Below are 21,710 nucleotides of genomic sequence, written 5' to 3' on the forward strand. Positions count from 1 at the left end.
ATCTTCCTCAGAATAACAAGAAACAGTGAGTAGACTGTGTTAACCAACTCCAGTCAAAAACTGAAATATGAAATTCCATATGCCCCAATGAAAATTAACCACTCTGCTACTAGAAAGCTAAACAGTTCACACATAAACAATTTATGAGTCACATAGCTCAGGAACTACAGTAAAAAACAAATAACAAAGAAACAAACACCCCTAACCCAAGACAAAATAAAAAACCAAATCCAAGCCAACAACGGAAACTCAGCAAACTATTATGAATAGTTAATTCTCTATTACAATGAAGTCAGTATAAATCTTGAAAAATGCAAAATGGACACTAGCTTCAGCATTAATAGAATTGTTGAACAAGTTCTATGTTAAGTTTAATTTTCTTTTATATGTTCAAACATATAATGCATAAATCAAAAAAAAAAAAAAAAAAAAGAAACTTCAGATTCTGGGTTACATATGAAAGTTTGGCCACTGCGAAACAGTATTTTTCTTTTGCTTTTGAGAATTAACTTATTAGCTCTAGAACCCCTGAAGAAAACATTAGTGAATGTTCCTCACAGTATCATATTTACAGTGACTCCTTGCTCCTCTTTCCAAAGTATTTAACAACACAGCCTTCAGTGATTTCAGCATTGGCTGGAATGGGCCTTTTCAGTTTATATAGAGCACAAAATTGACAACAGAATTTCAATTTCTTTTTCCACCAGTTATCCTATAAATATAATTTCTGATCAGGATTTGTCATCCACTTTCCACGCTTGCAAGCAAAAGGGATAGTTAAAAGATAGTTTTAATATTATAGTAAAATAATTAAGATCCTATGCTCCAGTTCAACATCATTAAAAGAAAACACTGCTTTCTTATAATGACAGAAAATACTGTATGCATTGGTACTGTTTGTTAATATGTACATCCTCCACATTTCTGCAGGAAAAGGTAGCAAAAATCATGTGCAAAGTAGGCTGTCTACAACTTTGAGGAACACTTACATTTTTTTATTTTTTTCTCCTTTTAAAATAAAAATGAAGATTTTCTGTGCTTTTGATTGGGTTGTATAGGCCTTTTTTTTTTTTTTTTTCAATGTAACACATTGTGCTCATTGTTATTTTTGAAAAAAATCCAAGTCTTGCTACTTCACCTAAAATTCTTGCTACTTCACCTAAAATTTACAGGAAGGTTCAGAAAAAAAAAAAAACCCTGATTTTAAGACCCACAAAAGTACCATATTTGAATTATTATTTTGGTTATTCTCTTGGCTTCACAACTGAAATGAATTTAAAGCTCATCTTCGAAAGAAGAAACATGGTTAAAAAAAGCAATTGTCCATTTTTATTTTGTTTACATTGCACTGAAAATTTACATCATACTTTTACAAATCCTTTTTCATAAAAATATACTTCTTTACAAAAGTGTATGCATTAATATAAGAGGAGTAGCCAGTTGCAGAAGAAACATTTTAAACGATCTCAAATGTATTAACTGTAACATTAATGAATGAATCATAGTTATTGCAGTCATTTGAATAAACAAGAATAAATAACAACCAATGGTATAAAATATAAAACAGCATCCTTTTAGTAGAATACAGTTTGACAGGTTGTATGAATATTCAAAACAAAGTGTTGTAAAATGGTTTATAAGAAATTCATCAAACATTATAGAAATCCAAGCAGCAATCCTGGGTACAATGATTTTTGGTAGGCACTCTCTATTACGGTAATAAAAAGTTTAGATTTTCACAGAATTATTAATGTCTGAAAGGGACAATAACAGGTAATTCACACTGGCTAACACACAGCATTTGTGAATCATGCTATGAATGGAAGACAATGACCTACATCAAATAAATTACTGAGTTGCCACTGGATAATTCTGATATGAAATAACTGCTAAACTAAAAATTCAGTTTCCTTAGAAGTGATTCTGGAATGTCTAAAACTGCTGTCTGAGGGTTGTGGAATCTGAATTTTCCCTAAAATGAATATGTTGTCCCTAATAAAATCATGGCTTTATATGTATATATATTTTTTTTTTCCTTTTCATTGCACTACGGTAATATATTAAATTTTAAATCATTAGCTGTAAGGATTTGATTCCATAAAGTATGGAATACATAGATAAAAAGATGTAAAAACATGGTATTTCCTAATTATAGCTTCCTCTTGCCTTATAGGCCTGATCCCAAGTTCAATGAAGTCTGCTAAAATCCGTCAACTTCAATGGGATTTCATCATGCTTTGTGCATGTGTTTTGACAAAATGCTGAAGGAATAAAATGATGTGATACAATCTCGATTTAACTAGCATGGATTGAAAACTGGACTTTAAATTTTTGATCTATGGATATCATTACTAATGTTACTGTAAACTGCACTTTTTAATTGGAAATATCATTATGTTTTCACCTCTGAAAAAACTTAGGATGGTCACTCTTTTGAGTGGTCTTCAACATTAAGGAATATAGCCACTTGACAAAGCTCAATTCATACTAGCTTCTTGATTGCAAAATTTGTCTAGTTGTATGACTGACAAAAGAAATGTAGACCATTTATGGGTATTGTTAATGGAAACAGAGAAAAGAAGCTTGACTTGGAACATAAGAAAGGAAGGAAGATGTGAAGCAGGGAAGGAAATTCATTAAATAAGAACATGATATTTTAATTTTTCTTCTGTCACATGAAAATAGTTGTATTTGCTGAGTTCTAAATAGTATATCCTGGACTTGTAAAACTTAACTGTTCTGAGAAAAATAAAATACTAAACGGGCTCAATAAATGAAAAAAAGGTACAAACTCATAAAAAAGATGTAGCATATGACTGTTAAAGAGAAGTCAGTGACCTACTGTCTCCTGTAAGTATAGCTCTTATTTTCTACCTATAATGTTTTTTTAACCCAATCCCTCTATTATACTTTATAAAGCACAGAAATACTAATAGTGGATGCTCCTCCAATATATGCAAATATGTTTTATGTTTTTAGAATAACCTCCTTTTTAAAAAAGCAAATAAACTGTGAGTAGCACTCATGGAGTGCAGCAATTTTTTTTTTTAAACTCTCCGTGTTAAACACGAAGAAGAATTGTGATCCAGTTTAAGAAAAACAAAATCAAAACAAAATAGCCACAACCCATTCTTGTCTATCATTCTCAGGAAAAGGTGACCCACTATATCCTGAAAAGTGTGCTTTAATTTTAATTTTTTTTATTTTTAATCAGTGAACTGTGTGTGCACTGTGTTGTGTGTCAATTTCCAGACTTTGAAGACATATCATTACCACATTATACCATTGTGCAGACGGTGTTCAAATTGGGGTCAAATCGTACTGCTTTCCCTTCCGCAGACTTTGCATTTGTGTCATACATGGGGTTTTCAAAAGCAGCTTGTCCATTATTATTTTCATGTACAGAGCATCCAGTGTACTGTGTTTTAGGTGCAGTCCTGTAGAGAAAAGACAAAGTGTTTGCAACTGCAGTTTTCCTTGCTGACTTCATGTGCTTTAAGAATCTGAACAAGGAGCTAAATATAACCTCTTGGGGTTTTTTTACAGTATGTGTGATCAAAGTTAATACTCTCTCAAAGTCTAAAGGATTTATGATTCATTTAAAACGGTGTTCGCTTAAAAAACATAGTTAACCTGAGAAGTGGTCTGCATTTCTGTTTGGATGATCACATGATAAACAGTTAAGAATACAACAAAATCATGTTAAAAAAGCAGTAATTCCCAGATGACTGAGATTTCCTTTTTCTATTTGGAGACTCAACAAATTTGTCAAGAATGATTTTATAGCTGAAACATTTTCTTATTCACTAAATAACTCAAAACATAAAAACTAAATCCCTTAAAAACATTTAATTATTACGTAAAACGCATACTGTATTGTAAATGATCAGTATAAAATGTAAAGACAAGTGCCTATTCCACACAGTTACAGCAGATGTATAAAAACGTTACATGAGCATTTTTTCATATTCTGAAGCTCTTCAAAACAAGCGGTACCATTTAGAAATGATGGGATGTGTTTTAAACTAATGTTATCCAGCACAGTTTATTACAATTGTTGTTATCAGGCTTCCAGATGTAAATCACCATTTTGACAGTTAGTAGGCAATGAATTTTGTCATTAAAGTGATTAAATATTCTTTAGTCATCTAATGTGTTAAAGCTATAGAAAAAAGATAACTTGACGATAAATCCAAAGACCTAATACTGGTCTAATAACAAAACAGTTGAATTTAGACTACTGAAAATGAAAGGACTGGCGGCTATCTAACATATTTACACATGAACTAATAATTTCATATGCAGAAACAGTTCCATAATGAAACGTCTCAGTGGCATAATACTTTGTACACTTGCAAGGCAATAAACAGAGCAGTCTTTAAAATAAATTACTGAAGATATGACTCATAATTCTGTCACATATGAAAAAAAATAGGCAATCAGCTGTAAGTACACACAAAGTCTATTCATTATGTTATTCTCCATATGCCAATAATTTATAGCATCCATTTTGTTATAATGAAAAGAGAAATTTATAACATTTTAAATAAGTAGGAATGAAAGTACAGAACAGTACAACAAACTGATCTTTCAGTCATTATGCCAGACCTAATGGAGGTAGGTTTGCATACCTTGCAAACATTTTATGGTTTTAAAGACAAAATTATTTACACTAACAAAGATTGAAGGCACTAAAGACACCAAGTCATACAGGAATTCCATATACTTAATTTGTACTTACCTTTGTTTATAAAGATAAAAGCCAAACCCAGCAAATATAAGGGCAAAGAAAGGCACAAGGATAGCAATGGCCACTGAACTACTATTTGTACCATGTGGTTGATTAGAAGAATTTGAACCCTCAGACATGTTAAGACCTAAAAAAGAATAAGGGGAGGGGGGGTGGAAAATGTAATGTATTCTATATGTGTCTGCTATTGCCAGCACATAATACTCCATAAACTTCAGAATTCAATAATACCTTGAGATTGGGTCACTATAATTTGTTCAGCTGTATACATACAATTCTATGCTGAGACCACCTGGAAAGTAAATGTAGTATGGCATGCCACATTCCAATTAATAAATGGATGGAAATTGTTGGGACAACAATAAATATATTTTGTTACAGTAAATATCTTACTGCATTAATTCTGTATGGCATTCAAGTTTTGGATGTTATTAATACACATTAATGTTCTCTGTTACCAAAAGTCGATTATATAATAACACATAAGTTTGATTATATTACTGATTAACTTGTGTATTACTGATTAATATGAAATTAATAAATACTGCATATATGAAAAGCAAACATCATTTCAAGGAAAGGGTAAATTATCTGAAGAGGCAACCTAAAAATTCATCAAGTTGATTTCATTTGGTGCTGCTATTCATGAATGAAAGAGGTAGGAACAATTGGCAAGATCTAAAGCCAGATAGTGATGAAAAAATAAGAATATGATCTGCTGCATTGTTGTGGAATAAATTACCTAGATTATCTACCCAGACAAAATACGTAACTTTTGAATGTGAAGAAGTGAGTAACGATGCATCTTCAAAGTTATTTTTTAAACTCTGAAGGGGACTTTTAAAAATGGTGTAGGTCATAATATTTTCTGACTTTCTTGATCTTTCAAGGCAATATATCAAAATTAAAAAAAAACCCAAACCAATCAACCAAGCAAAAAAACCCCCAAACAAAAACCAAACAGATAATCAATATACTAAAATATAAAAAAGGAAAAAAAAATTTAAATGTTGGTAGGAAAATTTTATGGGAACAGAAATAAAACTATTTTGTTTCAGATAAACCATTTCTGTGTTTGTGTGAATGAAATAATGGTAACAGATAACAAAATGTGTTCAATGCAAATTTCTTCATAACTGTATTATTGATTGTATTAACTACAATTAAATCTTGTACAGAATTTAAGCCTTAGTGGACCATTTTGCTCCTAGAAGATACAAACCAATAAAAGTACCTTCTCTATATCACAGGAAAAGAATCTTACACCTACAAAAATGAAAAAATAAAAAAACCAACAAAATCAAATTAAGAATACAATTTTCATGCAACTTTATCAAACACTTTGCCAAGGATGTCTTACATTTTGATTTTTATTAGGTGACTTTCAAATATTTTGAAGAAGTTATTAAAGGGAAATATTTTTTATATTAATTTAAAGGAAATATTTATTGATAAAGATATTTCTAAAAATTCTTTTCAAAGAATTTGCCTGTGCAAATACAGGGAAAAAAAAAAAGACCTCCCTCCCCAAGCACTGCATTTTACTGAGACTTATAACAGTGAAAAACAGAAAAAAAATGCCTTTACTTCATACATCTATTAATAAACCCTTCCAGCACACTCAAAAATTAAAGAACTTCCTGGTTTTACTGGAAAAAAAAAGAAAAAAAAAGAGTGAACAATATTTTGCAGCTGAAAGAAACCAATTTTGCATCCACATATAGGAATTTTATGTGAAGATATGCACTCTAAGGACCCACTTCATTAGTGAGAGGTAATTCCTCTTCTAAAGTTTTCTCAATAGTATTTTATCATTCAAGATTTCAGTATTAATAAATCCAAATTCTTGTGGTAGGAAAAATATCACAGTTCTTGAGACAGTATCAAACAAGTAAATGATTTTTTTTTTCTTATAAAGCACAACAGAATGTTGTTACCAGAGCTCTGTTATCAAAGCTGTCTTCTCCAAGAAAGGATAAATGAAGACTACTACTTAGACTAGAAAGGATAAATAAAGACTATTAGAACTGACTGTATAGAATCAGGAAGTCAATTTTTAGGGGAAAAAAAGTGCTTATCATGTAAGATTTGGGTTTTTTAAGAGTAACATAAAAAAATTACTTGCAAATATTTTTCAGTTGCACTCTTCTACCAAATGTTTAGATGAAATGTTTTTTCAGCACCATTAGCAAGAAATCAGTTTAGGAAAGCATTCTATAACATGGGCTTTCTAAAGAGTTAGTGAGATGTGAAACTAAATGCATTTTACATGTATTCATAGAAAAAACACTGCTCAAAACATTAGAAATGATAGCTACACTAAGCAGTACATTGCAAGGCATACATAACTCCATACAACTTCTCACAAAACACTTAAAATGAGATTTTAAAGATATGACTAGCACAATTTTCTATCAGATTTCAATTCTGTTAACATCCTGTGGATACCTTTATACTACTGGACGTGATAAAAGAGACTATGGAACAATGAAGTGGAAAAAAAAAAAAAAGTGGTAATTGCTGAATACCTAATCTTTGAAGTCCAAATTGTCCATAATCTTTACCCTGGATGAATCCTTGAAAAACATATGTTGCTCCATCAGGTTCAGCAGAAACCTGTAAAAAAACAGTACTCAGAATTAAAAGGGGGGGGACTTTGTTACAAGCTATCTATCTGTAATAGAGATACCCTAATATGCTTTAGTGGTAGTTGTTACTCCCCACTAAAAACACCCTCCTTTTTTCTAGGAAATCTATAAAGTTCAAAAGAAATGACGGAACTGTTGAAGGAACAACTTAGACATGTTGGCTTATGGTCACATATAATACCTTATACTACATTTAACTGTATTATTTTTAAAAAACAATAAAACAAAGTTTCTAGCAATTCACGATGTCAGTATTTTTAAGCATTTTACATACTTCATAATTATCTGATTTATTTAGGTAGTAGATGGTCAAGTTATATTGTAGATCATCCTATTGTGAGAGGGAGGAAAGGGTTGTGATCCTATGAATATCTCCTTTGTTAGGGTAAGTACATGCTAAACTAACACTGTATTCAAATTTACAGATACTTGCTTCCCAGGAGAGTTTTTAGGTTTAAATTCAATTGTCCTGAGACAGGTTCCTTGAGAAAGGGAAGTTTAAGGGAACCTTAAGTGTGTCTTCAGCAATGACCTGAAGCTGTGTTTTCACTGAAGAAGGTGAATTTCTTACTTCAGGTTAAAATAACCTGCTTGAGCTATTCTGAGATTGAAAAAAAAAAGAAGCTGGTCAAATAGGAGCTGTATGTATACAGCACAGAATTTAGGGACTGTACTGTTACTTTTGTACATTTAGAAGTCCAAAAGTCAATTTCTTGCTTTCACTTTTTTTTTTTTTTTTTTCACCTCAGGAGCATGTTCATGAAGCCTAAAGTTTGTGCAAGCGAGAGATTTAAGCCCTTTTACCAGTATATTTATTAAGCTTTTTTAAGTCTGTTTTTTTTCTTTTTTTGCTTTGGCTTCACACCTTTTAAAAATTATACTTGAAGCAGTGCCACAAGTTGTATAAATTTATTCATGCACTTCAATGTTGACCTCTTCTGTTGGTATGTGCACTTACATTGGCATATCTGCAGTACTTTACCAGTAGGTGAAATGTAAGAAAAGAGACAAATTCCATAACAAATGAGATGGTGCAAAAGCGATGTATGTGTTCATAATCAGCCGATTTAGACCCTTTGTTTTCTGAAAAATCTACTTCCTTCTCTGGCAGATAAAATGTCTCAAGTCTTCATTACGCTCAAGCTTTTTCCAGCCTTAGCATTATCTTGAGGAATGTTTGCTTTTCCTGTCTGTTCTCTCAAAGGATTTCCTTTTCGTGGTTTAAACAAGTCCTCGTCACCTGGGCTGTTACTTCATTTTATCCATCACCTCTCCTCCTCCCAGTTATGCGTTCCCTTCTCCCTTTTAAAGTATAACCTCATATATAAAGTATACTCATAAAAAGTATACTTTTAAAACATAACCGCAGTCCCAGAACCTCAAAGCGGCTTAATGCTTAATTGGAACAATCTATTTTGTTTTCTCCATACACATAACAATTCGGCTTTTTCATCATATTTCTTGAAACATCACCAAAAAATAAACCATGACTGCTAGCCTAATGATAAAAAATTGCTGTTATATTAATATTATATATTAAAATATTACTACAAATTGATATATTGTCATGATGATAAAATTCCTTAATACATTTGAATTAAATTCAATGAGAAGTACAAGAAAGGTTTCTCTGTTAACATGCATTGTAATTGTGCCTACACAATATGACTGTTCCCATATTTTTCCTCAGACTGGTTTCCTACATCTTACAATAAAATTTCCATTTCATTTAATGAATCAGTATTGCTAACAAGACTCCATTTGATATTTCTCAGATTTTTTTCAATGTAGAACATCATCATGATTACAACAAAAAAAAAAAAGTATTTCCATCTCTTTTGTAGCAGAAATATACTCACAAAACCATCCATAGCCCATTTTTCGTCTTTCAGCTTGCTCACAGATGTATGGGAAGGTGCTTTAATGAGATATATGTGGAGCATTAGCCGAGCTTCCTGGCTTTTATACACTCCTGTAGAATATAGTTTTTAAAATTTATGTTTGTGTTGAGAAAAGAAATAATTTCATCTTCAAGAATAAGCATTTCATCTGCTGCCTTAAAAGGGTAAAGCAAGAAGAATATGTAGCATTTTAACAAACATTTTTGTTAAGCAAGGTGCATTCTTTTGTGAAATTATTTCAATTATCCCAAGATTTCAATGGAAACTGCTTAGCCTGCAGAGATGACAGAAGGGAAACCCTATATACACAGTTGTTATTTAACAGTTAACAATCATTAGACAAACTGACAGTAGTCTGATTTTAGATGGAAAACAGTTCTGAATCAGGCAGAGTGCATTTGAACTTTGAATTTCTACTTTCAGTATTGTTAATTTAGTCATCAGGTAAAGAAGGTGATACTAGAAACATCCACATCTAAATTATTTTCCAATAGCTGGTGCCAAATTAAAAATTTCTAAATTTGTAAATATCTCAAAAATTTGAATTGTTCTTCATCAGTCAGTATTATGACACATTTTCTTCCAGACATTCCTCACTCACTGAGGTTAACAGCTCCAGTACAGGTGTGTGCCCATGTGGAGGACCTCCTGCGGCATATGGCTTGAGCTGCAGGAGGTGGTGAGGAGGCTGTGTAACATCAGGGAGCCTTAAAAGTAATTGGACACTTCATTCCAAGAGCACTCTGCAGTGGACCTACAGCCCATGGCCAAACAGTCAAGAACTACACCGGAATACACAGAATAGAGGGGTGCCAGCAACGCAGAAGAATGGAAGCTTGCAATGGCAAGGACCTACAGGAGGAAGAGACTTCCCCTGAAGCCTGAGGTGCCCTTGGAGAACCACCTCATTACTCTGCAGACTGAAGAGGAAAGATCTGTTGTATCAGGAGAGACACTGGAGCTCACTACATCAGGATGATCTGCACCCTGCGTAACAACCAGCACAACTAAGAAAAGGTGATGGATGATAGTAGTAGGTGACTCTCTTCTGAGAGATGTGGAGGCACCTATATGCTGCCCTGACACTCCCCAGAGAGGTGTGTTGCCTACCGGGGTCTCCTATCAGGGATGTCACTGAGAGACTGCCAAGCCTCATAGAGTCCACTGACTATTATCCACTGCTGTTGTTCCACATAGGCATCAGTGGTACAGCAAGGAACAGTCTGAGGAATATCAAGAAGGATTACAGAGCACTGGGAGTGGTGGTAAGGGACTCTGGAGCACAGGCAGTTTTTCCATCAATCCTTGCAGTCAAAGGGAAGGAGTTTGAAAGGGCCAGTTGAGTATGGTGAATCAAGAGATGTTATGGGACTGGTGCCACCGCCAGAGATTTAGCTACTTAGACCATGGGACTCTGAGAAACCTGCTCAACTGCGGACTGATGGGGTACATCAGCCAGAGAAGGGGAAGAACATCTTCGGTCATAGGTTTGCCAAGCTGGTGAAGAGTGCTTTAAACTAAAGTTGCCAGGAGAGGGAAACTTCAATCCATTCCATTCCTACGTTTGATGCCAGTATCAGTGAGAGATGCCCAGAGGGACTGGATCTAAGCAGGAGAGCACCTGAAGAGCAGCACAAAGGAATTCCAGCCACTCCACCCAGTAAGTTGGCTTCACTGGAAGTTAAGCTTAAATGCCTGTATGCACACCCATGTGGCATTTGGAATAAACAGGAGGAGTTAGAAGCATGTGCACGCCTGTAGGGTTACAACATCATTGGCACAACAAAGATGTGGTGGGATGGCTCCTATGACTGGAGTGTTGGACTGGAAGGATACAGGCTGCCCTGGTTTCGTCTGGGGTAGAATTAATTTTTTTTCCTAGTAGTTGATGCAGTGCTGTGGTTTGGCTTTAGTCTGAGAATAATGCTGATAACACACTGGTGTTTTATTCTTTTCTAAGCAGCACTTACCCTGGTCAAGGACTTTTCAGTCTCTCATGCTCTGTCACTGATGAAGGGCACAGGAAGCCAGGAGAAGCATGAGAATCAGGATGATTCTTTCACTTGTCCTTGACTATTAATTCCAAATATAATAAACCCCTCCAAAATTAAAAAGTGACAGAGAACGTAAAGGTTGAAAAATCCCTACCTTTGAAAAGGAAGCAAACTAGAATGCAAATTTCTTTGATAAGCTAAGGAAGTTTGCAAAAGATGTTATGCATAAAGTTATAGCGAACAAATTTATACAGGGCAGAAAAAAATTAAATGAAAATAAGGAGGTTTTTATCTCATACCTGATAGCAGCAATTCCATGTTGCTGTTTGTAAGAGTTGCATTTACTCTTCCTGAAGTTGCATTGAAACTTGTGACTGTCAAAGTCATGGGCTGTTTCTTGCTTTTGTAATTATAAGAGCCTTTCCATATATAATTTTGGGCAAATACATCATCTGGAACTATAGAGATATCAAACATTTCCAAAACATTTTGAAATATTTAATACTTATGAAGTCAAGCATCCTGCAAAATGTATGCTAAATATGAGTATTTTCTCTACTTTATAACGTCTCGTTTTAAGTCTAGTAAGCATAATAAAAAACCCCCAACACTTAGATGTTGGATCTACAAACTGCAAGCCAGGAAACAGCATGGTGCAGTCTGCTGGTGTTAATTTGCTATCTGACTGAAACTTATTTCTCTACTTTCAGGAAAACTGATCTTTATACACTTTATTTGCAACTAATTGGGATTGTACAAAAGTTTCTGAATGAAAAAAATATGATTAATATGCAGTACATCACTGACAAACAGTTTTGAAGTAGTATATCTGTTAAAGAAAAGGAAAAAGAAACTGATAAAAATCCAAAAAGCTCCACAAAACCCTCCAAAAACTCCTATGCAAAGGAATTACTTTTAAATCTTTATTAATTATCAATAAACATTTAATAGTGTTACAGTCAAAAGCTGGTTTTAGTTAAGAGGACTGCTCTCTTAAAAAATACAGAAAAGTTTCTCTTGGATCTAGTCAGGACATCCAAAGATAGTCTTCTTTAGCAAACCAGTTAAAACTGGAGTTGACATTAGCCAGAGTTAAACTACTTTCTCTAGCCTAAAAATTAGCTTTTTTGAAGGCTAAGTTGAAGGCTAATACTGAAGTATTTAGGTAAAGCAATTCAAATTAGCACTACATAAAAGAAGTGCAAGACTTAAAAATTGCAAAAAACCACATCTTTATTTCTGGATGAGCAATATAGTATCTTATACAGAACACAGTGATTTCTGTAAAACTAATAAAACCTTCCTCACAAAACAGCTAGAAACTGTAAATGGATACAAATAATAACATGCAGTATAGATGGACTTAAACAATGGGAAATAATTTAATTAATAATGGGTTTGTTCTGTTAATGTAATGCTTAATCTAGTCTCTTTTTATTCATTCTAAGCCATTCATTGCAGTCTCACTAAATCAATTCTTGTTGTCTTCCCTACAGAAATTGTTTACAACTATATATTCCTCAAAGTACTTACCACTTAGTTTGGGACTTGGTGTTCCCAAAGCTGGTCTGGGATCCTTCACTAATATTTTGGAACCAGCTGTTGGAAAGAATAAATGACAAAACCAAAAATCAGTAGCAAATATATTACTCAGAAACTTTGAAAATAATTTCCATAATGGAGTTTATTTGCTACAAAGAATGTAAGATGTTTCAAACTTGATCAGTATCAGGCCTTAATACCACAGAAACACTGGTTTCTTCCATTGCCACATTTTCTCCAAGTCAGTCACCTGGATGCTACAGAGACATTTGCAACAAACAGCGTGGGCTTTCACTTCAGAATCCAGAGTTCAGAATTCACAGTCCTGGACTACGCACTTAGTATGTCAGATGTTGTCTAGTTATGTCATCTAAGGCAAATTATGTCATTTAAATTGGGATTGACACAAAACAGCAGTGTCAATAGTGCTTTGACTAGAAGCAATTTAACACCAAACAATGAAGATATATGTAACAGGGGCATTTTAAATTCTGCTTCTCTTCAGAATTTAATTATCTTTTACAGTAGTGAGCAAGATATCACTTAGGTTGCACAAAAAGATGGTAGATGTGCCATCCCTGAAGACACTCAAGGCCAAGGCTGGATGTGGTTTTGAACAACCTGATCTAGTTGAAGATATCTCTGCTTGTTGCAGGGACACTGGACTAGATGACCTTTGAGGGTCCCTTCCAACCCAAACTATTTTGTGATTCTGTGTTTAAGACTCTGAGAACCTAAAGATGCATACTTAATCTCCTGCTAATGGAGGAGGTCACTGTTTCCTTAAAGAATAGCAACAGAAAGAAACAAATAAGGCTGTTCCCAGCATCTCCAACTGCTCAGATGATTTCAGCATTGGAATTTGGAGAATTTATTTAATTTCTTCTGTGCTTAGAGCAAGAACTCTCCCACCACTGTAGATGATCAAGTAAATGCAATGGGACAGTGTAATTTCCTGCACCTGAAGCTATTTTATTTTGCAGAAACTAATTAGGATTCATTTGGCTGTAAAGAAGACACATAATTCTGTCTCCTAATGTAGCGTATGCAATGCTAGGCTCCATTCCTTGCTCCAACAGTTATTTCAATATTTTGTATTTTGGATCTTGGTTTTGAACCCAGGCCTTTTCTCTCTGATTGATACCTCAAAAACCAATAGACAAGAAAACGAACAACCTTCTCCCTGAGCATTTTTCTGCACAAAAAGGAAACTTTAGCAAGAAGCACCGATAATGTTTTGACAATAACTTCTAGCGTATTACAGAAAGCTTGTTCTGGGTATATAACTTAAAACTGACAAGAAACTAGGGCAGGGGTAGGAATTCAGCCTAAAGTTCTCATGACCGGATACTATTGATTGATTAATCTCTATTTCCTCCTCATTTTGAACGGAATTTACTGAACTTCAGTGAATATGGTTGACCTGAAGGGTGTGCTGCAACAGCATACTCTTTTTGACTGCATCAAGCTCAGGTTAGAAATAGCTGGATCATACTTTCCAAATGGGTTTAGTATAAAACACTGCCAAGTCAATCAGCCCTGTCAAGGTGAATACATTTCTAGTCAAGCCTAGAACTGACATTTGAAATAGAAAATTAAATTTAAATACAAATTTTAAATACAAACTAAAAACTAAACCAAGTTATATATGAAGTTAAGTTTCTAGGTCCAGATATTTGTTGAGAAGGATCTTCAAGATTTGCATTTAAAGGACCAAATTCTGATTTAGTTGCCTACAGATCTTTTTAGAGCTCTCAACTTCAAATGTTTTCCTCTTTTTCATCTACTTCCAATTGAAGTGAGCAACTTCACCTGGTGCTCTTCTCCCTTCCATAGGAGAGAGATGTTTCCTCCTCTGTAATAGGTAAAATTGAAAATATTTAAGAGATGTTTTACTTCATCTAAATAGAGTCCATACTTTACAATAGGTTGCTGATTCTTAGCTTTCTCTCCTGCTAAAAAGGAAGAAGCAAAGCCTGTGATCTTAAAAGTTTTTCATTTCTGTGACAATTTTTCAGGACATTGGGAAACTAAGTTATATGACAAGGTAGATACACTCATAGTTACAACTGAATACTTTTTTTAAAAATGTCATATAGGTTCCTTACTATCAGATAGGACAGCTAATACTACTTGTTTCAATATCATCAGCAGAAAATTCTTGGATCAAAATACAATGCATGAATCACATTTGGCCTTCTGTAACACTTCCTGAGTACAGAACAAGTCATAAGCTTCCTGGAAGCTTGTTTTCTAACACTTTCCCAAAGCTCTACTCTGTTTTCCTGCAGTGCTTGTCTGGCATGTAATGTCAGGACACCTGTTTTTTAGTAATACAAAATATTCATTTCTTATTTGTCTCCCAAGTAGCAGTGTTTGGCTATATCCTTTTAATGCCTCTGAAAGAGCCCTGGGGATAACCACATCTGAAACATTAAGTATCAGTAATCTGGAAGGTGCTTTAACTAGTCAGGAAACAGAATTCCAAACAATTGCTATACTTGATGGTGTTTCTTATCTTACATGAAAAGCACCATTCTCACTATGATTTTGCTATGAAGTTTTTCATGCCCTGCCATGACAAAGTATGTATTAAAAAAAAATACAAACAAAATAAAATGTTGGAATATTAAGAACAAAGTTTGACTGCATTTTGTTTGCAAGTACTATATTGTTGCTTATATACAAATATAAAAGAATATTAAACCCTACAGAATAAATCCGTGCAGTGATTCAGGCACCCACATGGGACTTTACGCATCCTTCTCCAACATCAGAATAGAATAATAGTATCACAGAATCATTTAAGTTGGAAAAGTTGATGACCTATAAGTTCATCAAGTCCAGTTGTTAACCTTACACTGCCAAGTCCACCACTAAACCCTGCTCCTAAGCGCTACATGTCTTTTAAAATACCTCCACCCTCCACTTCCCTGGGCAGCCTATTCCAATGTTTAATAACTCACTCCATAAAGAAATTTTTTTCCCTAAAATGCAATATAAACCTCCCCTAGAATAACTTGAGGCTGTTTCCTCTTGTCCTAATGCTTGTTACTTGGGACATCCATTACACCACAACCTCCTTCTACGTAGTTGTGGAGAGTGACGAGGGCCCATCAGCCTCCATTTCTTCAGGCTAAACAACCCCAGTGTCCTCAGCCACTCATCATAAGACTTGTACTGTAGACTCTTTACCAGCTTTGCTGCCTTTCTCTGGATGCACTCCAGCATCTCAGTATCATTCTTGAAGTGAGGGTAGAAAAAGTGAACACACTATTCAAGGTGTGGCCTCACCAGTACAGAGTACAGGGGGATGATCACTTCCCTAGTCCTGCTGGCCACACTATTTTTGATACAAGCCAGGATGCTGTTGGCCTTCTTGGGCACACTGCTGGCTCATATTCAGCTGCCTGTCAACAACATCCCCGGGTCCTTTTCCTCTGGGCAGCTTCCCTGCCACTCTTCCCCAAGCCTGTAGTGTAGCATGGGATGTGATCCAAGTGCAAGATGTGGCACTTCACCCTGTTGAAACTTATACAGTTGTCCTTGTCCCATCAATCCAGCCTATCCAGGTTCCTCTGTAAAGCCTTCCTATCCTCCAGCAGTTCCTACTCAGCTTGGTGCTATCTGCAAACTTACTGAGGGCGTTCCAGAAGTCCAAGGTAGCAGTCCTGCTGACCCTTTTCCTTACTTCTCCAAGAATCAAAAACTCTTATAATTTCACAATATGGCCAAGACAGCCTCCAACCACGACATCACCCACAGGTCATTCTGTTTTCAAACAACAGGTCCAGCAGGGCTCCTTCCCTAGTAGGCTCCCTTACAAGTTGTGTCAGGAAGTTATCTTCCACACACTCCAGAAGCCTTCTAGATTGTTTCTTCTCCACTGTATTGTTTTTCCAGCAGACATCTGAGAAGTTGAAGTCCCTCATGAGAACAAGGGCTAGCAATTGGAAGATTTCTCTCAGCTGTCTATATATTTCATCAGTCTCTTTGTCCCTGTTAGGTCTGGAAGAGACTCCCACCATGGTATTTCACTCTGTCCTTCCCCCTGGTTCTTATCCATAAACACTCAACCCCATTGTCGCCATCATCAAGGCTCCAGAAAGCCAAAACACTCCTTAACATACAGGGCTTGCCACTACCTCTCCTTTATTGCCTATAACTTTTCCTGAGTTCATAGCCATCTATTGCAGCACCCAAGTTATGCGAGTCATCCCACCATGTGTCCGTGATGCAGCTATATCATAGTAGTACTGCAACTGCAATAGCTGTCTTGCAGCTGACAATCTCTGTAAATAGAATTATCCTGATCTATATTTAGTAGGTATGTGCAAACCCTACTGAGATTCTTATTCTGCCGAGGTTACAAAAATGGAATCCACATATGACTCAGTCAGAAGTCTAAAAGTAGGTGTTACCCAAATATTTGGCTTCCAGAATAGCAACTAGAACTGACACATCTGAACATGCAAATGAACGACAAGTACATTACACACAACAGGGAAAGGATTACAGTTATGCTTTCGGATATTCTCCCTCCTAGTTCTCACCATTCTGCCTTATCTTATTGGACTGCAAGTACAGAAAATCACTGAAATATGACAGATAAGAGATGCAGTGGGAACAGAAGAGCTTACCTTCACAAACTGGAACTTTCCCAGTCCATGTACCATCAGACCTACAGGCTCTATGCTCTGATCCTCCTGCCAGGAAGAAGCCTGGCTGACAAGTGTAAATCAATGTATAACCAAGTGAGGGAAGATCCATTCCTACAACATTAGCATGAGTTGGTGTTTCTGGTTGCTTACAGCTGTGAGCTACAAAGAAAAGATAAAATATCCTTCAGTTAAAATGTTGAAAATATTTCTGAAAAAATAATCTATACCCATTCTAACAGGTAGCTAATAAAGAAAAAAACACATCACTAAACATAAAATAGCAATACAGTTTTAATTCACATTAAAAATTACTATGCAATCTATAAATTAGTGTCCTGAGCCTGTAAATACATCTTGAAAATGGACCTTTCAATTTCAAGGGATCAAGAACCAACTTAAAGGTACTTGCATGACCCAAAAACTTGTCTGCATATGGAAACATATACAGCACATATCTTACCACAGTTAAAAGCAATCATAGATTGTTACTTACATGACTTATGACATCTGTGTAGCATCGAATAACAGTAAATAAATGGGTCATTTGGAAAACACTATGAAAAATTGTAGATGAGGCAAGTTTTAAATATCAGGTAGAAAAATTAATTACTATTCCTAATCTCATGACAGTATTTTATGTCTTTAACAACCGGCAGAATCTGAAAATCTTGTGTTATCTCAAAAACAGCACACCTCCAAGATCAGACCTAATTTTCAACACACTGAGCTACGGATTTGCTGCTTGCTTAGGGGGACTGCTAACACCAACTGCAACATTAGCACTGTTTTCTTCTGTAGATAAGCTCTCCATACATTGAAGTGATTCTGTAAGGTCAGATCTTATAAAGTGAGACTATTTTTAGAAAAATACAGCTGGCCAGCTGATTAACTATGATGTTATACCTTCAGTAAAGGTATTAGTATTATAAAGTTTTGGTAGCACTGCTTACCAAAATGTAAAATACCTAAAAAATTAAATGTCACTTCCTGTACCCAAGTAAGCATGTTCTCTCTATTTCAGATTAAAAACTTTTTGAGTTACAACCCTCTTTTTTCCCCCTTCTTAAAATATGCTGATTCCTTAGTTGGGAAACAACTCAAAGTCTTTACTAGAACTGCTAGTAATTGTATGCTCTGGTAGAAGTTAGGGTTCTTCAGGGCTTTACCTACATGATCCTGTTCTCACCACCTCCTCTTTTCCTTGGAAGGGTTGCACACTCTTACTTATTTTCAGCACCTCTTTGGATGAAGAGCTGTCTGTTATTCTGTCTGTTATTATTTTGTGTTGTGCTTTTCATTCTACAGGCTATTGTAGAAAAATTCACTGCAAAACCACATTTCTAGCTTCTGTAAGATAGCAATGTAAATTAACTTTAAGCTACTAAAGCTATATGAATTAACTCTATAACAGCATTATGGTAACTAAATATCCTAGATAAAATGATTGATCAAAAATCTACCATTTACTTACGTATACATTCTGGCTGGATTCCACTCCATGTAAGATCAGGAAGGCAAGTTCGTGTTGTTGAGCCATGGAGAAGGTGTCCTTTTTTACACTGAAATTGAACAATATTTCCCACCTGTTGAAAAGTAGAAAATACAGTAATATTGTTATTAGGAAATGTCACCTGGTTTATTTCTTCCAAATTTGATAGTAAACCCCTCCATGTAATACAGCTTCAATAAACTGTGATGCTCCTGCTGTAGAAAGTAATTTCACAGAGCATTTTGATATGAAATAAAAATTTGTTTCATTCTTATTAAAATTCTCTCCCAGCAACTGAAATCCTCTATGGAAGAGAATCAAAATTTCATCTCCTGTAGTATCTCTGGTGTGTCACTTTTGGCCCAGAATAGCTGAAGCACTGTGAGTCTGGAAACCAAGCTTAATGTGGCTTTGTAGCTCTCAACCAAGGATGAACCAGTTACGCAATCTTGCGGAAAACCAGAGAAGTGGCAGAGATAAAATGGACAATAGATTCTGTTGGACATTTGCTGAACTAAACCCTCTTTATGAAATGATGAATGAATTCACAAATTATAATCAGAAATATTTCATCAGAACATGCAAGGTCTGGTCAACAAAACTATCTCATGCATCAGGGATTATAATGCTCCTATAACAATTTAAATTTTTTGATGCCAAGAGGTAAAAAAAGAATTGTTTTTTATATCACATGAATAATAGAAACAAGAATGCAAGTACGTTACAATTTACAATAGCAATTTATCTGAGATGAGTTTTTAATTACTATTATTGTGTGTGTATGCTGCATGAAAAGGAAAATAGAATTCTTTAGTGAACAACAGTTTCTGCACAGACTTCTTCAGTATGTCCAGTTATGGTGACATTGATGAAAATGAAAATAATTCTCAGTTTCCCTCGAGAGCAGGGAAATTCTCTCACAAGTATATCATTCAAGGAGCAGTTTATTACATGCTCTTAGTGGTTAACTCAAATATTAAGGTGCAAAGATCACATCTATTTTTCTGCAGTGACCTGTATTAATATATTTATCAACTCATGTTTAAACAAGAATTTGAAAATTTTGAACTCTATGTGACAACACATTTATGGTTCTGTGTTTTGGGTTTGTTTTTTTTGTGTGTTGGATGATGATGATTATTATTATTTTGTTTAAATGTATAACACGATTCAAATTGATGCTCAAAGGTAAAATCTGGACTTCTTCACAATAGATTAGCTCTGGAAAACTGTTTCACTGCTAGAAATAGTCATTTGAAACTTTATCGCTGTATGCCATTTCAGCTCAAGCTTCTCATCAGAATGAATTTAATAACAAGTTTAATAAATTACAGATACTAGCTTTTCAACACAGTACATGATTTAAAATTCCCCTTTTTAATTCTTTTATGTGCTTACTGGACTACATCATTACTTTTAGAAGATTTTGAAGAAAATGCACTAAATCAGTTGCATAATTAAGCACAAAGTGGGAAAATAATACAAGTTTTAGCTGTTGTACCAAATAGAAATAGAAGTACTTTTCTGTGTGGCAAAGAACTTAGTTAAAACAACCAACACCACTATACTACTTTACAACAATTACTAGCCTTATGAAAAATTTATTCATTTCAGTAACCTGCCTTTATCAAAGCAATCTCCGTTCACACCTATGGAAAGAATACCTACCTTGTTTACTGTTTAGTTTTTAGGGAATACAATACATTAGCTTTAAAACCAGTACCCTTTCACCCTTGGCCACACCAAAAGCAAACCTCAGTTTAACTATTAGTTTCTTAATAAACAGAAAAGTACTTTAATGCTCTTTCCACTTTATTATTTCAAAGTTGACTCTGATCTCCTTGAATATAAAACATTGAAGAAAAAATCTAATTATTTTGTGATGTGGAGTAGCTGTACATCATGGAAGCCAGTGAGGTGAAGAGGTTAGTTGGCTACTTATACTCAGCTACCTAATTATAAACTGTAACTAAGTCAGAGATTTAAACTCTAACAGTCAGTAGCAACTCCAGAAGAAGCTACTGTAGGGCTTTAAATCCTCAGCTATGCTACTTCACTTATTTTCAATTAACACTTTATGTGTTGCATTCTTTTAAAAAAAAAAACAACAACCACATCTTCTCTTTAGAGTTCAACAGTTCTTACAATGCAATCATCTTTCATATATTAGCTCCACACCATGTAAATATGCACAGTAGTGAATTAATCGGAAAACGGCAAACTGGAAATTTTCATCTACTTTTTAGGAGCATATTACCTAAAATAAATCTGTCATTGTATAGAATCTCTTTAAGGGAATAAAAAATCAATAGATCAGAAAAATGAGTTCAGTAAACTCAGCAAAAAACAGTGTATTGTAATTATACTCATCAGAAAAATCATACTTTGTGAGTTGAAAGAACTGGAGAATCATGTCCAGTCTTAGACCTACAAGACTCAATGGGCAACAGTGGATAAAAGGAAGGAAGTTTGTTTTGTTTTTTTTAATTTTCTGTAACTTCTCACTCTTCTGTAGCTGCCTATTCATCACTCTGGATTAGTCCTTTATGAATGGCATCTTCTGCTGAACAGATATATTGAAGGAAAACTGTTCACCTGAAGAGCAGAACCAAGAAATGCACAGATTTTTTTGTTTTCCACTGTCTACCCATCTTCACTGCAGCTCAGCCTACCTTATGGCTTTACTGTAGCTTGGTTGCCTAAACTTCAAACCACTTCTTTAGTC

General features: G+C 34.7%; 1 protein-coding gene across 3 annotated transcripts in view; it reads right to left on the minus strand.

The window, feature by feature from the left end:
• Positions 1 to 1,314: 1,314 nt before the first annotated feature.
• The window catches only part of CSMD3 (CUB and Sushi multiple domains 3), a 614,489-nt gene continuing 594,093 nt past the window's right edge, over positions 1,315 to 21,710 (minus strand). For all 3 annotated transcript variants that reach the window (XM_065668828.1, XM_065668827.1, XM_065668826.1), the window contains 8 exons: positions 18,968 to 19,079; positions 17,476 to 17,655; positions 12,827 to 12,892; positions 11,593 to 11,751; positions 9,258 to 9,370; positions 7,279 to 7,366; positions 4,742 to 4,877; positions 1,315 to 3,437 (listed from right to left, as the gene is read on the minus strand). In XM_065668828.1, coding sequence (XP_065524900.1) covers positions 3,278 to 3,437; positions 4,742 to 4,877; positions 7,279 to 7,366; positions 9,258 to 9,370; positions 11,593 to 11,751; positions 12,827 to 12,892; positions 17,476 to 17,655; positions 18,968 to 19,079 — 1,014 coding nt within the window. In that variant the 3' untranslated portion in view covers positions 1,315 to 3,277. The remainder of the gene's footprint in view (positions 3,438 to 4,741; positions 4,878 to 7,278; positions 7,367 to 9,257; positions 9,371 to 11,592; positions 11,752 to 12,826; positions 12,893 to 17,475; positions 17,656 to 18,967; positions 19,080 to 21,710) is intronic.

The sequence above is a fragment of the Lathamus discolor genome, chromosome 2 (assembly GCF_037157495.1).
Source record: "Lathamus discolor isolate bLatDis1 chromosome 2, bLatDis1.hap1, whole genome shotgun sequence".
NCBI classification, from domain to species: Eukaryota; Metazoa; Chordata; class Aves; order Psittaciformes; family Psittacidae; genus Lathamus; species Lathamus discolor.